This window comes from Sceloporus occidentalis, unplaced genomic scaffold (genome assembly GCF_023333645.1).
Source record: "Sceloporus occidentalis isolate IW3139 unplaced genomic scaffold, rSceOcc1.0.p SCAF_1, whole genome shotgun sequence".
Taxonomy (NCBI): domain Eukaryota; kingdom Metazoa; phylum Chordata; class Lepidosauria; order Squamata; family Phrynosomatidae; genus Sceloporus; species Sceloporus occidentalis.
The window spans coordinates 6,228,589-6,246,675 of record NW_028316981.1 but is presented as its reverse complement, the minus strand read 5'-3'; the positions used below and the strand labels follow the sequence as shown (position 1 = coordinate 6,246,675).

Below are 18,087 nucleotides of genomic sequence, written 5' to 3'. Positions count from 1 at the left end.
CCAGAGGTGCTGCGGTTCGTGGCCTTCATTGGACTCCTCATGGCTGCATGCTTGGGTGAGGAACCTTGCAGGGCTGGAAGGTTCAGGGGTCTCACATCAGCACCCTAACCTCTCTTCAACTGGCATTTGGTTGGTCTTCTGAGTCCAGATCACTCAGCAGCCTCACACAAGGGTAGAATTCAAAGACATAGCTGTGTGAGTCTGTAGGATCAGTATGCAGAGGGATCTTGTAGCACTTTTGAGATTCACTGAAAGAAAGAAGTGGGCAGCAGGAGCTTTTCCTAGACTTCAGTCTACTTCCTCAGATGTATTCATCAGATGCAGTCTGCTTCTTCAAATGCATCTCAGGAAGTCGACTGAAGTCTAGGAAAAGCTCCTGCTGCCCACTTCTTTCTTTGAGAGAGTGATCTCCCACTGAAAGCCCAGCAGCAAAGCATTCCTTTCTGGTCAACTGCTTTCCTCCGCAGCCACAAGTATGTGGGACTTGCGTGTGCATGCGTCGTGGCTGTTTGGGGGGTGGATGGCGAGGCCTCTACTGTGCCCTTTAAGGGGGTTTTCTTGCACTTCAGCTCCCAGAAACCCAGGCGTTTGGCCAACATGGCAGAGGCTTCTGGGAGCTGGAGTCCAAACAAATCTCTGACAGGGCACAGTTGGGGGACCTTAAACACACAGTAAACGAAATAATAATAATGAAATAAAACTGCCCCGCTCACAAAGGCAAAAGACCACATCTCCCAGCATGCTCTCCTCTCTCTTGGTTGCGCACGAGCGGCCTTCACCCTCCAATGGGCATGAAACCGCCTCTTTTCCTTTGGGAGAACTGCATTTCCCGTGATGTTTTCTTTCTCTCTCCACACCGGGCGTGCTGGGAGTTGTAGTTCCCTCTGGCTCCCTCGGTCGCATCCTAGAGCGAGAGGCAGTCACTGCCAGGACTACATTTCCCAGTAGGCCTTTCCCCCTTTCTTTCCTCGCTCTTCCTGAACCATGGGATGCAGCCGCTTCTCCGCCGCTTGTTCTCTTGGGAGGCAGATGCTGCCTGCGAAAGGGGCCAAGCTGGAGGCGGAGGGTAAGGGGCTTTGAGCCTTTGAGAGGGGCTTTCTCTGAGGCAGAAGGACATGGGGGCCCAGAGAGAAATGGGGAGAACTTGGGAGCCCTGCAGCAGAGGGAGCAGGATGCCAGGACTACAACGCCCATCATCCCCAGCAGCAGGGAGGGGAATGGCTTGGAGGAGCCCTACTACCCCAGGCATGGTTTGGGGAGACCACTCTCTCAAGGAGTGTGTATCTATGTGTGTGTGTGTGTGTGTGTGTGTGTGTGTATATATATATATATATATATATATATCCTCTCTCTCTCTCTATATATATATATATGTATATGTGTGTGTGTGTGTGTATATATATATATATAAGCACTCTAGGAGCATATAGGAATGTGTGTGTTTGTGTGTGTGTGTGTATATATATATATATATATACTCTCTCTCTCTCTCTCTCTCTCTATATATATATATATATATATATATAAGCACTCTAGGAGCTAGCCTCTCATGACACTGACGTTTTAAAAGTCTCTCCAGTTTCCTTATGAATAGGGGCTGATGATGGGGAAAAGCACTGGGGACCTCTGGAGGTTTCAGCACATTATTTATTTATGTATTTATTTATTTATTTAATTTATGATGTACTCATTTCACATCTAGCTTCAGGGACATAACCAGGTCCCTCTCCAATTCCCCATCCCCTAATCCCCCACCATCTAAGAAGGCACGGAGTATCTGTTGTGTAGGGGAGCTGCAGTGAATCTATGCTAGGTCCAGGGGGCTTTGTTTGGTGCAGAGGGAGGAAGGGGATGCCCACTTCTGCATCGGCCCAAAGGAGGCATATATCACCTGTGTATGTCACCAGCAGGATGCTGTTCTCTGTGTCTTTGAGTGCTGCAGGGTTTCTTGCCAAGCCAATCCTAACCCAGGTCTATTTTCTCAGGAACGTCATCTCAGCCTCCTTGTACACAGCTTTGGGGCCTCTCTTGCTGGAAGTGACCAAGTGCAGGACCACCAGGACCCCCTGCCCACCTGGTGGCCGACACAGAGGCCAAGCAGAGGGAGTTGAGCTCCAACAGAAAGAGGATGCTGAAGTACAACAACTCTTCGGTGAATCACTATCCTATTAGCTTCATCTGTGTCACTACTGGGCCAATTTTTGAAAGGAAGCAAATAAAATACTGTCTGAGTTTGGCAGAGACAGTCCTGGTTAATCCTCTGTCACCCCACTTCTTCAGAGGCTTTTAAAAATGTCCCAATTGCTCTCTCCTCTTCACACTTTCCCCCGTCTCAGCTCACTTCAGTTCCGGAGTGCAATTGAGTTTGCAGCCTATCAACTCAAAAGTGGGGAGAGGAGAGGAAAGAAGGAGACAGGATATGGCTCTTCCCCAGAGGCTGAAGCAAAAGCAAACTGTTGTGCCCTTCCTAGCTTGTGTGGTCCTCCTCATAAACAACTTTGGCCATCTTCACTTGTTTTTCCCATCTATGACATATAGGGGGCTATGGGAGAACATCTCTGGACCTAAATATGTAATATGTAATGTTTTTAAATTTTGTAAGCCGCCTTGATCATATTTTGGAAAGGTGGGGTAAAAATAAAATTTATTATTATTATTATTAAATATGGGGTGGGCCCAGTGGCCCTCAAGCCCAGAGTGCTCCCCAGAATTGTTATTTAAAATAATGGTTGCCTCTGAAATGTGGCAAGAAATGTCTAAATGCACCATAATTCTTTGGTGGCTAAATGTACTGTATGTGTTGGGCTATTCAGTATCCTAATCCACCATCAATATCCCAGCTGTGCCCTAAATGATATTGTTTATTATATTGCAAATTATATTGAAAAGATTCAAGACAAACTGGATATCAAAGGCAGTAGCTTTTTTCTTGCTGACAGAATTTAAAGTTTATTTCTTGGACTGAATTCTAAAGTGATCAAAGAATATTTGGGTGCTTCCCTCCCCTTTTGCTTATTGACTCTGTAAGAGGGCCATTTTCTGTTGCAGGTGACCTTTGCGGATGTAGCTGTATATTTCACCGAAGAGGAATGGACACTGCTGTCGAAGAAGCAGAGACTTATGTACAATTACATAATGATGGAGAATTATGAGAATGTGGCCTCTGTGGGTAAGTAACCGGAATCTACTAGCATTATAGTATCATAGAGTTGGAATAGACCACAAGGGCCGTACAGTTCAACCCGCTTCTGCCATGTAGGAATGCACATTCCAAGCACCATCCAGCCTCTGTTTAAAGACCTCCAAAGAAGAGGACTCCACCAAACTCTAAGGGAGTATATTCCACTGTCAAAGAGCTCTTACTGTCCCAAAGTCATCCGCAAACCGAACCTACGTCTGGGTCACACAGTATACCAAAAACCCACACATACAGACCGATACCTGCACAAGAACTCCAACCATCATCCAGGACAAAAAAGAAGCACAATCAAAACACTGGCAGACCAAGAAAAACGCATCTGTGAACCCCACTTCTTGGAAGATGAACTGAAGCACTTGGACCGGGCTCTACAGGCGAATGGTTATTCCAGCTCAGACATCAGAAGGGCTGCCAGGCCCAGGAATACCCAGAGGAATGAAGACAAGCAGCCACCCAAAGGGAAGGTATTTTTACCATACATCAAAGGAGTCACACACAGAATAGGCAAAGTGGTGAGGAAGCACAACCTTCAAATGGTTTACAAGCTGACAAAGAAAATCCAGCAAATGCTTCGCTCAGCCAAGGACCAGAGAGACCCTCTCACAGCCGCAGGAGTTTACTGCATACCATGCAGCTGCAGAAAAGTCTACATAGGGACCACCAAACACAGTGTGCAAACAAGAATCAAGGAACACGAAAGACACTGCAGACTGGGCCAGCCAGAAAAATCAGCAGTAGCAGAACATGCCACAAACCATCCTGGGCATAAAATATTGTTTAAAAACACTGAAGTTCTGGACCATGCCAACCACTACCATGTCAGGATGCACAGGGAAGCCATTGAGATCCACAAACATCTGGATAATTTCAACCAGAAAGAAGAAACTCTTAAAGTGAATAAAATTTGGCTACCAGTCCAGAAGAATAGCAAAATAAGGACTCAGCAAATGCAAATGGGAAACCATTCAGAGTCAGGGGCTTTCCCAGCAGATAATTGATCACCAGTTAGCAGACATTAATCCTCGTTTGCATTAGACACCCAGGCTGAGGCCAGCCATCAACACATGCTCACACAGTATATAAACACCCAATTTTTCCAGGCAAAGCACTCTCTGAAGATGCCAGCCACAGATGCTGGCGAAACGTCAGAAAGAAACTCTACTAGAACATGGCCACATAGCCCAAAAAACCCACAAAAAACTATGTCCCAAAGTTCCTTCTAATGTTTAGGCAGAACCTCTTTCTCTGTGACTTGCATCCATTGTGGTGTCTCCTTTTCTTTGTAGCAGCAGAAAGCAAGCTTGTTCCATCCTCAATACGACCCTTTCCAATATTTAAACATGGATATCATATTTACTGTTAATTTTCTTTTCTCCAGGGTAAACATACCCAGCTCTCTAAAGCCACTCCTCATAGGACTTGATGGTTTCCAGATCCTTCATCACTTTGGTTGCCCTCCTCTGGGCATGTTCCAACTTGTCGACATCCTTTTTGAATTGTGGGGCCCAGAACTGGACACAGGATTATTCTAAGGGAGGCCTGACCAAAGCTGAATAGAGTGGCACTATTACTTCCCTTGATCTAGAAACTATAGTATTGATGCAGCCTAGAATCACATTGGCCTTTTAAGCTGCTGCATCACACTGTTGGCCCATGTTCAACTTGTGGTCTACTAGGAGTCCTAGATCCCTTTCAAGCGTAGTTTAATTGTGATAGCAACATCCTGTAGAATATTTGAATTTGTAGTTTAGTGAGGCACTATTGCTCTCCACTTTATAAAGATTCTAAATACCCCATTGTAAACTGCCAATTGTCAGAAGCAGCTTTTGTGGTTCATCGAGAATGGTCTTGGGGTTTAGGGGGGAATTGTTAGTAGTTTAAATGCTAGTAGTTTTAAGTAGTTGGTAAGGATAATAATAATAATAATAATAATAAATTTTATTTATACCCCGCCTTTCCAAAAAAATGATCAAGGCGGCTTACAAATGTTAAAAACAGTTACAATAGCATTTACAATACAAATTAAATTACAATATAAAAGTTAAAACATTACTACAAAGAATAGGAACAGGAGTCAAAAAATACACATATCAGGGTACAAACAATCAATCACAATATTTCGGAGTCAAAGAAAGAAAACAAGGGCAGAGAAAAATCAATTAAACTAAAGAGGGAAGGCCAATCTAAATAAGTATGTTTTTAAATTCTTCTTAAAAGAATCTAATGAGGCGGCAGAGCGAAGCTCTAAGGGGAGCTTATTCCAGGAAGATGGGGCAACGATGGTAAAAGCCCTCTGTGAGGTCCTTACAAGATGTGCTCTAGGAACCTCTAACAGGTTTGTCCCGGATGATCTAAGTGTGCGGGGCGGATTATGTGGGGAGAGGCGGTCCTCCAAGTACCCTGGGCCCAAGCCATTTAGGGCTTTATAGGTTAAAACCAACACCTTGTATTGAGCTCGGAAGCGAATAGGCAGCCAGTGAAGATCTTTTAAAATAGGTGTTATATGGTCCGACCTGGAAATACCAGCGACCAGTCTAGCTGCCATATTCTGTACAATTTGCAGCTTCCGGGTTTGGTACAAGGGTTGCCCCATGTAGAGCGCATTGCAGAAATCCAATCGAGAGGTTACTAAAGCATGTACAACAGTTTCAAGGTTCCTGCGGTCCAGGTAAGGGCGCAGCTGGCGTATCAGCCGGAGCTGATAGCAAGCACTCCTGACCGTCGCATCCACCTGAGGTGTTAGCTGGAGCGACGAGTCAAGGAGCACCCCCAAGCTGCGCACCGAGTCCTTCAAGGGGAGCGTGACCCCGTTCAGGACCGGATGACAAATCTCATCACCCGGAGCCGGGGAACCTATCACCAGTACTTCCGTTTTCCCTGGATTCACACTGAGTTTGTTCTCCCTCATCCAGCCCATTACCGACGCCAAGCAGGCATCTAGAGGAGAGATGCCATCCTTAGTTACTGCATCAGTCGGAGACACAGAGAAGACTATTTGGGTGTCATCAGCATACTGATAACACCGCGCCCCGTGTCTCCGGATGATCTCTCCCAGCGGTTTCATGTAAATGTTGAATAGCATAGGGGACAAAATCGCTCCCTGAGGGACACCAGATGTAAGGGCCCTCATGTCGGAGCAACAGTCCCCCAGCTCCACCATCTGGGATCTGCCCGAGAGGTAGGACCGGAACCACTGCAGGGCAGTGCCCCCGATACCCAACTCCCCCAGGCGTCCCAGAAGGATACCATGATCGATGGTATCGAAAGCCGCTGAGATGTCCAAAAGCACTAACAGGGACACGCTTCCCCTGTCCATGCCCAGACGGAAATCATCAACTAAGGCGACCATGGCAGTCTCAACTCCATAGCCCGCCCGGAAGCCGGTTTGAAATGGGTCCAGAAAGTCGGTATCATCCAAGATCGATTGAAGCTGGAAGGCGACTGCTCTCTCGATCACCTTCCCCAAAAAAGGTAGCAGCGAGATGGGCCGATAATTGTTGTGTATCAGGGGGTCTAAGGAGGGATTCTTAAGCAAAGGTTTAACCACTGCTACTTTCAATTTTGATGGGAACTGACCCTCTCTTAGAGATGTGTTAACGATGCGGTGCAACATAGTCAACACCACATCACCCCCCTGAGCTGCCAACCATGAGGGACAGGGATCAAGAGAGCACGTCGTCTTCCTAACGCTTCGAAGGATCTTGTCCACTTCATCGGTACTAACAAACTCAAAGTGATCCAGTAAAACCGGGGCCACGGACGCTTCGGACGCCTCTCTTACAGGATCTGCATCAATACCGGCGTCAAGATCAGCCCTAATCCGAGAGATTTTATCCGCAAAGAAGTTGTTAAAATCGTCACAGCAGGCTTTAGATGGTACCAAAATAGAGCTCAGGGAGGGAGGGAGCTGAGTTAGCTCCCTCACAACCCTGAACAGCTCTGCTGGACGCGACTCTGCGGACGCAATACGTGCAGCATAGAACGAATTCTTTGCTGCACCTATTGCCACTCCATAGGCCTTCAAGTGAGAGCGAAGGAGTGTCCTGTCGGATAAGCGCTGATGTCTTCGCCAGTTACGCTCTAGTCGTTGCGCAGCCCGCTTCCTTACCCTGAGATCTTCCGTATACCAAGGTTGTTTGTTGGAAGCAGGCCGGTAAGGACGCTTGGGAGCGACACTGTGTATAGCCCTGGAAAGATTAGAATCCCAGATGTTGGCCAGGGCATCAACAGAATCGCCGTCAGTGCCAGTCGTATACTCCTCTAGGGCTTCTTGGAACCTTTTGGGTTCCATCAGCCTTCGAGGGTGGACCATCCTAATAGGTCCGCCACCCCCGGGGGGACTTAAGGTAGAAGCCTTGATTCGAGCCTCAACCAAGAAATGATCCGTCCATGACAGGGGAGAGATGTTAGAGATCTCTACCCACGGAGCCTCCAAGTCCGTACTGAAGATCACATCAAGGGTATTACCAGCGCAATGCGTTGGCCCTGAGACCAACTGAGACAGACCCATGGCTGTCATGGTAGTCATGAACTCCCGAGCTGCACCAGTTGGAATATCGCTGGCCCCGAAAGGGATGTTGAGGTCCCCCAGGACAAGAAGTCTAGGGGACTCCAACACCAGTTCTGAGACCAGCTGTGTCAGCTCGGCCAGGGAGTCTGTTAGCGCACGGGGCGGCCGGTAGACCAACAAAATCCCCAGGCTGTCTCTGGCCTTCAGGGACAGGTAAATACATTCGATGTGATCTGTTTTCCGGACTGGGATCCTGGTTAAGGAAAGGGTGTTTTTATGGACCAAGGCAACACCGCCCCCCCGCCCACCTAACCTGATCTGGTCCTTAACTGAGAACCCGGCTGGGAGGGCCTGTGCCCACACTGCCTCACTCTCAGGCCCAAGCCAGGTCTCAGTGATGCACGCCAGGTCGCAGTTGTTATCCTGAATAAGATCGTATATGATGTGGGACTTATTTTTTATGGACCTGGCGTTACACAGGAGCAGAGACAGGGTTTGTGGTACGACTGGGCTGACCCTCAGGCCTCTTTGGTTAGGAAAGTGGAAGGAAGGAGAGATAGATATTACGCATCTATCTCGCCTTCCTTTTTGACACAAATCCACTTTCCTACCGCCATACCTCCCCTTGCCCCACACAACCTCTATTGAGGCTCCCATTCCAAGTGCATCTGCCACCACAGCTGGCCTCCCGCATCTCATATCCCCCCCCAAACCCAGTAGTAACAAAAAGACCCCACAACAGCTACGGAAGACAGAAAAAAATGTCATTCCTAAAATACAAACTATCCAAATTACCCTAGTTACGAAACCCCTGCTCAGCCGAATACAATCAGGCGAGCAAATTAATTCCTGTTCCTAGAAGGAACGCCTGTACTTCGCAAAAAAAAAAAAAAAAACCCTTAAGCGAAATACATTTGCGCGCCCAGCTGGTCTTGGGGCTGGCGTCCTCGGTTGGGGAGCCGGCGGGCCGACTTTTGAGGAGTAAGCCGCTCCCACCGGCCACTCCTCCCTCCCTCGAACGCTGCCTGCTTGGTGGCAAGGAGTCCTCCCAGCACGCGGGAGCGCGCCCAGCTGGTCTTGGGGCTGGCGTCCTCGGTTGGGGAGCCGGCGGGCCGACTTTTGAGGAGTAAGCCGCTCCCACCTAGAACGGCTTGGAGAAAGGAAGCAGTTCTGGAGGCTATTAACTAACTGGTTTGTGAACTTTGGGTGGCAGACATGCCCCCGGGAGGAGAGGCATATGTGAACGGTGGAAGAAGAAGGCAAGAGGTACCTTGGCAGCTGGGCTGGTTAGGGGCTGAAGGGAGAGGAAAGGGGTGTGTGTGAAGGTAGTTAACGGAGGGAAAAGGTTTAGACGCTTCAGAGACTGCTTGGACGTGTTAATGGATGCATCTGCCTGAGTTTCTCAATAAAACTTTTTGGTGCAAGCAAAGACTTTTTAATTCTGAAACTTAGTTCCGCCCCCAGATATCACACCAATTCTAGGATTTTGTGGGAAGACAGCACAGAGATTAATGCATTTCTCACCGAAATGGTACTCAGCACATCTCTGAGTATGTTTCTTACCTTTTTTGGCCCTCTTCCAGCTTTTTCAGGCTCTGGAGAGGCTTCTTGGGGAAAAGATCTCCCTTGGCCCTGCTATGGCTCAGAGAGGGCCCAACAGTAATAAAATGGGCTCCACTTCCCCAAAGGGATGCAATGGGATACTGACGGGCAAAACATTATTCCTATTTTAAGGCAATACAATGTGCGGTTGTCCTTCAGATCCCCTGGGGCCAATGTGACCCCCGCAATCACGAACAGTAGCCCATCCCTGTCTTAGAGATGACTTAAGGCTGTATTAAGGCTGCTCTCTGGCACTAGATCCTCGCCAAAATTGGAGTGCAGGTCCCAATACCCCTTGCTCTGCCTTTCCCAATGAGGTATTTGTGTATTGATTATCCTGCCTTTCTCAACAAATGAGCCTCAAAGTGTCCCTTTTATTCATCACATAAATGGGTGTGTGTCTGTGATAGAGAGAAGGAGGGAATGTGAAAAACAGAAAGGCAAGAAAGATGGTGAAGGTGAAATGCTGAAGCAGTGCAGATAGGCAAGAGGAAAGGTTGGAGGGCAGAGGGAGAAAGGGAAGGGGATCAGGCTTAGGGGAGGGGGATGAAATGCACAGATACAGGATGGGGGACACCTGGCTGACTGAAACTATGTGAGAAAGGGATCTACGAGTCCAAGTAGGCCACACCTTGAACATGAGTAAATGGTGCGATGCGGCAGCTAACAAGGCCAATGCGATTTTAGGCTGCATCAATAGAAGTATAATGTCTAGATCAAGGGAGCTATTAGTGCCACTCTGTTCTGCCTTGGTCAGGCCCCACCTGGAATACTGCATCCAGTTCTGCGCACCACAATTCAAAAAGGAGGACAACTAAAATGGGGAACGGTCTGGAAATCATGAAGCCCTATGAGGAATGACTGAGGGAGTTGGGGATGTTTAGCCTTAAGAAGAGAAGGTTAAGAGGTGATATGATAGACCTCTTTAAATATTTGGAGGGATGTCATATTGAGGAGGGAGCAAGCTTGTTTTCTGCTGCTCCAGAGACTAGAATGCGGAGCAATGGATGCAAGTTACAGGAAAAGAGATTGCACCTCAACATTTGGAGGAACTTCCTGACATTAAGGGCTGTTTGACAGTGGAACAAACTCCCTCAGAGATTTTTGTGGCGTCTCTTTCCTTAAAGGTTTTTAAATAGAGGCTAGATGGCCATCTGTCAGGGATGCTTTGAATCCTGTGTGGCAGAATGGATTTGGACTGGATGGCCCTCGTGGTCTCTTCCAATTCTATCATTCTATGATTCTAGGCCTCTGGGAACGAGGAGGGGAAGGCAGGAGCAAAGCCAGGATTGCCTAACTCTGTGCGGAGAGGAAGGGACCTCTGGGAAGGGGCAGGAGAGGGGCCTTGGGGATTGGGAGGAAGCCTCTAACCTGATAGATTTTAATAATAACAACAACAACAACAATAATAATAATAAGTTTTATTTGTATGTACCCACCTGTTTTGTCCCAAGAGTGATGCTATGGACTTTGTGTATAGTAAGGCCTCTGGCTCTCGGGAATACAGCCAGAACAAACGACTTGTCCGCAAATTTTTTAAGTTTTCAAAGGCTTTACTGGTTATAAACACAAAACATGAAACTGATCTCCTTTTTCTCAATAGTCCTTCCTAAATACCTTGCTCTCTCTTCTTGATGGATTCTATCTTTCTTCTTCTGTGGACTTTCTCTTTCTTCTTTTGTGGACATATCTCTGTCAAAGGAAAATACTCTCTCCAGGTCTGACTTGGCTGAAATCTTACTACACAACTGAAACTAACTAGAGGGAGACAGTAAGAGACCCTGGGATTTCCCACAATCCTTGTCTTTCTTAAACTGTAGATCTCTATTTCCCCTTCTAAACTAATACATAGAAAAGCTAATATAATCTCAACTAAATATATGCCTCAAGGGCATCAAAGATGCTCTGGAGGCATGACACCACCTCTCCCAACGGATCGAGGCGGTTTTATAACCATAAAATAGCCACAAAACAACAATAGCATCCAATTTACACACAGTAAAACAACAAGTCGCCTAAAACTCAATTCGGGATAAATAAAAACATTGTTTAAAATGTACAATTGTGATTAGAAGTTAGATTTTCCCTTAAGTTCTTTACAAGAGGTTCGGTGGGTAAGCCTGTTGGAAGGGATCCGTCTTAAGTGCTTTCTTGAAAGCATCCAAGGTGATGATAAGACGGATCTCCTCTGGCAAGTTGTTCCATAACTTGGGGGCCATGGCTGTGTACGCTCTGTGGGAAGTTGTTCTTAGCCTGACTGTTGGGTAATCTAATAGATTCTTCCCAGATGTTCTGAGATTGTGGGGCAGATTGTGTAGGGAGAGGCATTCCCTCAAGTAGCTTGGCCCCAAGCCATGTAGGGCTTTAAAGATAATAACCAATGCTTTATATTGCACCCGGAAAATAATTGGCAGCCAATGTAGAGATTCTAGATGTTCTGGTGACCAATCTGGCTGCTGCGCTTTGAACCAATTGAAGCTTCCAAACTTGGTACAAAGGTAGCCCCATGTAGAGCACTGAACTAAAGAACTGAACTCGAAATCAAACCCTTGTTTTCATACATATTAAGAGTTCCATTTAGCAATTATAAGCAATGTCTATGAAGAGAGGAAAGGGTAACACAAAAATTCCCTTTTCTCTATTGTTTCTTTTCCAACCTGAGCTTGCTTAGCTCCGTGGTTGATTCTGGAGACCCTTTGTCACTCGAAATGCTGGAGTTTGGGGAGGACACTCGCAAGTGCTATGCTTTTAGGGGAATTTTATACTTAGCTCAAAGGAGAGATTGAGGCAACAGTGACCTTGGGATTCATCCCAACTATACCAGGCCTGAAAGCACACAGAACTCCAGAGGCATTTGAAATAGGTTTTTGTGTTGTGGAAAATACACGCATACAAACACATATACACATACAGATGTTCACGCACACACAGAAGAACTGGGTAACAAAGGTGGGAGTGGTGAATAGTGACAGGCTTTGCTAATGGTAATAGATTACCTAGATGGATCTTGATTCCAATTGCTCAGGGTCCAAAATGGGGAGAGAAGTCAGTAACTCCCGTGGCAAGTGGGGCTGGTTAGCAATGTAAAGCAATGGAGTGTCTTTCTGCAACTGGACTGACACTGAAGAACAGGCAGTTGGGGCTGATATTTATATTGAATTTGTTGCTTGGGGGCAAAAACAGAGCATTCAGAAAGGTTTAAATTGCTTTAGGATGTTTCCTGGGAGAGGAAAGAATTGTGTGAAACAGAAATAAATGCCATGGGTGCTTGGTGGAAAAACTTCAGCCAAAAAGGATTGTCACACCGGCTCTTAGGTCCTTCTTGGCTCTGAATTCTGGTTCCGTTCACAAACCAATGTATAGCACAGTCTGAAGGGGACACTCCCAGAGCTCAACAATAACATAGCAGAGTACAGAAGAAAATCTCCAGATTTAGGCACTGGCAATGCACTAACCACTTTCCACCCTTAAAAATAACTCACAGACACAGTTGATTTCCTGCAAGTCCTTGGAGGTTCTTTATCTTGAGTTGTAATATAAAACAAATGTTTACCAGCTCTCTTCTCTGACTTCCATCCACTTAACAATCTCTTGCACACATTACTCCAACCCACATCAATCCGCATGTGAGCTGTATACTGTATTGGTTGTGAGTCATGTCCTGGTGCCACACAGCATGAAGCATCCTTTGCAGTTAGCTTGCATCATGCCATGTGCTTTGACTCAACACTTTATGGCAGTCTCGCAGGATATGATGCCACTATGCAATTAAAATAGTTTTACATATATTGAATGGAATATTTTTCAACGGCCTGACTATCTGCTTCTACTGATTTCCTCATGGCAGTTTCCCTTCAATCTCTTGGTAGCTCCGATGAGTAAGAATACAATCATTATATGGATTTGGGGGCATCCAGAACAGGGTCATGCTCAGGTTACTCACACCAACTTTATTAATTTAATCTCAAATAGGGAGGGGTGAACATGGGGCTAAATCTTGGGGTAACACTTTCCTCTCTTGACACTGAGATTCAATCTTGTCTATCATTGTCCTCCTTTACAGAAGAATTTGTCAGTCATGAGAGACTCCACACAAGAAAGAAGTCACATAAATGCCAGCATTGTGGGAAATATTTTGCTTACAAGTCAGTCCTAGTCATTCATCGGAGAGTCCACACAGGAGAGAAGCCATACAAATGCCAGCATTGTGGGAAATGTTTTTCTTCAAAGGCTCACCTAGTGAGACATCAGAGAATCCACACAGGAGAGAAACCATACAAATGCCAGCATTGTGGGAAATGTTTTCCTCAGAAGTCAAGTCTAATGAAACATCAGAGAGTCCACACAGGAGAGAGGTCATACAAATGCCAGCTTTGTGGGAAATGTTTTCCTCAGAAGTCACACCTAATGAAACATCAGAGAGTCCACACAGGAGAGAAGCCATACAGATGCCAGCATTGTGGGGAATGTTTTTCTTCAAAGGCAAATCTAGTGATACATCAGAGAGTCCACACAGGAGAGAAGCCATACAAATGCCAGCTTTGTGGGAAATGTTTTACTTGGAAGTCATACCTAGTGACACATCAGAGAGTCCACACAGGGGAGAAGCCATACAAATGCCAGCATTGTGGGAAATGTTTTACTTGGAAGTCAGACCTAGTGAAACATCAGAGAGTCCACACAGGAGAGAAGCCATACAAATGCCAGCATTGTGGTAAATGTTTTTCTTCGAAGTCAAACCTAGTGACGCATCACAGATTCCACACTGGAGAGAAGCCATACAAATGCCAGCATTGTGGGAAATGTTTTCCTCAGAAGTCAAGCCTAATGAAACATCAGAGAATCCACACAGGAGAGAAGCCACACAAATGCCAGCATTGTGGGAAATGTTTTCTTCAGAAGTCAAACCTAGTGAAACATCAGAGAGTCCACACAGGAGAGAAGCCATATAGATGCCAGCATTGTGGGGAATGGTTTACTTGGAAGTCAGACCTAGTGATACATCAGAGAGTCCACACAGGGGAGAAGCCATACAAATGCCAGCATTGTGGGGAATGTTTTTTTTCAAAGGCAAACCTAGTGAAACATCAGAGAATCCACACAGGAGAGAAGCCATGCAAATGCCAGCTTTGTGGGAAATGTTTTACTTGGAAGTCATACCTAGTGACACATGAGAGAGTCCACACAGGGGAGAAGCCATACAAATGCCAGCATTGTGGGAAATGTTTTAATTGGAAGTCAGACCTAGTGAGGCATCAGAGAGTCCACACAGGAGAGAAGCCATACAAATGCCAGCATTGTGGGGAATGTTTTCCTCAGAGGTCAAGCCTAGTGACACATCAGAGAGTCCACACAGGAGAAAAGCCACACAAATCCAAGATATGAACTAACACTCTTTTTGTCAGTAAGGAATGCAAAAAATATATTTTCAATCCAGCGGTGTTAAGAAAAGGCTGTTGTGATTTTGTTTGTAATGTTTGTCTGTCCATATGTCTTTTTATGTTTTAAGGTTATATTTTGTTAAGATTAGGTTTTAATTGCTAATAGTATACATAATGGCTTTGGGTTGTAAATTTGGCTGGGGATTGTGGGTCGTGGTAAAAGTTAGAATCATAGAATCATAGAATTGTAGAGTTGGAAGGGAGGTAAATGGGGTGCTGGGATTTGTTGCAGCTGGCTTTATTAGTTATGAGAATGATAGCTTTTGCAATGTGTTGGCTTAAGAAAGTTGGGGGCAGGTATTAACACAAAGTGCTAGTTTGTGGGAATGGCAAAGGGGGGGCTTGTTACCTGTGGAGCATAGACTGTGGGAATTGGAGGTCGGGCTAGGTTTGGAAGAGGGTGATGTTTTGGTTTTGGGATTTTAATGTATTGTTTGTATTGGAGTGGGCAGTTCTGGCTTAAACACTGAATTTCTGTGTGTTCTCAATAAAGTTCTTTGCTGTTTCAACACAATGGACTCTTTGATGCACAGAAGTTCTGAATGTCAGGAAATGACATTGGTGTGGCCACTAGGGGGAGCTGTTGTGCAGATGATTTGGAGCTCCAGTGGCAGCTAATGTGTCAGCATTCAAACATGGCATCATCGGGATGTTGATGCAACTGTCAACTGTCAGTTCTCAACTGTCACTGAGAGAGAGAGAGAGACAGTTGGTGCCTCAGAGTGGGCTGTGTCTGTTACTGAGAGGCAGTGAGATGGCTGGTGTAAATAGTGTGTATTAGAGACGGATGTCCAATACACTGTGTATATCTATGTTGTAAATACTGCAAAGGAAGATTAAAGCCCTCGTTTAAAGTGAAGACTTGCAAGAGTCGTTATTAGTTGAAGACATTTTCACAGATTCCTTCTTCTTGGTGTCCTGTCAATGTGGTTGAACTCTGCAGGTGGTTGTGGTGGACACTGCATGTCATTTTCATACGCCCCAACAAGGGTTATGGGTGCAGCACACAGGCCACAACAAGGGTTATGGGCCCAGTAGCCATGTGGACAATGCTAGAGAAGCTGTGGGAGATCTAGTTCTGCAACTGGTGAGCTGTGTTTGGCTTATTGGAGGGCTGAAGAGAAAAAGTCCTGAAGAGAAGTGAGTTAAGTGTGTCTACTCACGGACTCTGCTCTTATCAGTCTGTTTGGTGTGTTTGTTTGCGTCTGTTCAAGTCGATGACTCAGCGCAACATGGAAACAGCCATCAGATTTGAAAAATTAAATGACAAAAATTATTTTTCCTGGAAAGTCTATATGAAGTCTTTGTTGATAAAGCAGGACTTATGGGACTATGTAAAGAAACAGCCAGATCCTACTAATGAAGACGAGTTAGTTGGTGACGAAAAGGCTACAGCAGCAATTTTTTTAGCTGTAGAGCCAAACCAACTGAATCACATTAGAAATAAGAGGTCAGCGTTTGATGTGTGGAAAGCACTGGAAGGCATTAATCAGCCAGCTGGAGCCTTGTCTAAGATGCTCTGTAGCAGAAAGCTATATTGCTGCAAGCAACATGAAAGTGAATCTGTGCTTGTGCATTTAAAGAAAATGCAGGACAACTTCGCAGAGTGCAGCGAGCGTGGCATCCAGATTGAGGAATCCCAGAAAGCCTACATACTTCTGAGTAGTCTAAGCAATGATTGGGAATTTCTAATATATAACCTTCAGGGAGTAGCTGAAGCTGATTTGAATGTGGACCTTGTTGCATCAAGGATCCTGGAGGAAGTACAGAGGAGAGACCCTGAGGAGAGCTTCAAGGGAGCAACCAACTGGAGACGACAACCAACCAACCAACCTATGTCCTTGCCCGAGAAGGGGAGTGCTGCTGTCTGCAGGACACGGAGATGTTATTCCTGTGGAGAGACCGGGCATCTGAGAAAGAACTGTCCGAAGGTCTCTGCGGCAAAGAAAGGACAGACTTCACATAAGAAGAAGCCCCAGGATGGGAGGGGGCTTGCTACTTCTGTGGAGGGAGTTGTGAGTGGGGAAAAAGACCAGTCTGTCTGGATTTTGGACAGTGGGTGTTCTCACCACATGACCCCTAACAGGGATGAACTACAGATCCCAAGGCCAGCACCAGTGTACACTGTTGTGTTTGCAGATGGTGACTCTGGCAATGTGGAGGTACAAGGGTCTGTGTTAATCCCAGGTTTGAAAAAGGTTTTTCATAATGTACTGTGTGCACCAAAACTGCTAAATAACCTTGTAAGTGTATCTTCTCTTACCTCTGATGAGTATGAGATCCTTTTCAAAGGGAATGAAGGGATTGTATCCAAAGAGGGGGTAGTGTGTGGTAAAGCTGTAAAGAAAAAACATATTTACGACATGGTGGCACAGGGGCAGTGCGGGAATGTAACAAATAAGCCACTGCATGATGGCTGTGCACATTACTTCCATCTAGTTACGGGCCATATAAGTTTCAAATGTTTGAGAAACTTGGAAAGTATATTCCCGGAGTTCAGGGTAGAGAACTGTAATAGTTACCTTGACTGTGCTGTGTGTAAGAAGGTAAAAGTCAAGGCTTACCCTGTAGCAAAAGTGAGCAAATGCGTAACCCAAAGGCCTTTTCAGGTGGTACATGCAGACTTGTCAGGGCCACATCAAGTAAAGAGTGTAGGGGGTAACAAGTTTACTCTACTGATTGTGGACAGGCATACCCAGTTTTCTTACGTTGCAGTGCTCAAAACCAAAAGTGAGGCTGCTGATATGATCAAGAAGTGGGTGAATTCCATTGAGAGGGAGTTTCCTTACAAAGTGGGCATTTTTGTGACGGATAGAGGTGGGGAATTTCTCTGTAACAAATTACAGCAATGGTTTAGGCGGAAGGGAATCCAGCATAAGACCACGAATTCTGGTTGTCCTGCAGAAGATGGTTTAGCTGAATGCAGGATAGGAATGATTAATCAAATCAGGGACTGTATGCTGAAGGATTCTGGAGCACCAGCTAGTTTGTGGGGAGAAGCCACAAGAACGGCTTGCCATATTGTAAATAGGTCATGGTGCAGTGTAATTAATCAAACCCCATATAAACTGTTATATGGCAGAGCACCCAACCTAAAATACTTGAGGGTATTTGGACAGTATGCCTCTGTGTACATTCCTTCTCAGTTCAGGAAAAAGAATGAGCCCAAGAGCCAAAGGCTGCGTTTTATGGGCTATGAAGGGAATAAGTACAGGTTCCTAATGGATGGGAACAGGATTTTGTATTCCAGGAGTGCTAGATTTGAAACCCATGCTGGGTGGGAAAAAGTGTATCCAAATCAAGATGTTTTTGTTAAGTTTAAAAGCATTGGTGTT

General features: G+C 45.8%; 1 protein-coding gene across 1 annotated transcript; it reads left to right on the top strand.

Annotated features, from left to right (window-relative positions):
• Window positions 1-870: 870 nt before the first annotated feature.
• On the top strand, window positions 871-15,519 carry LOC149320509 (uncharacterized). Its single transcript, XM_089501497.1, has 4 exons — window positions 871-1,066; window positions 1,986-2,152; window positions 3,049-3,169; window positions 13,375-15,519. The coding sequence occupies exons 2-4, from the start codon at window positions 2,129-2,131 to the stop codon at window positions 14,694-14,696; spliced, it is 1,467 nt and encodes a 488-aa protein (XP_089357623.1). The 5' UTR covers window positions 871-1,066; window positions 1,986-2,128; the 3' UTR covers window positions 14,697-15,519.
• Window positions 15,520-18,087: the final 2,568 nt, after the last annotated feature.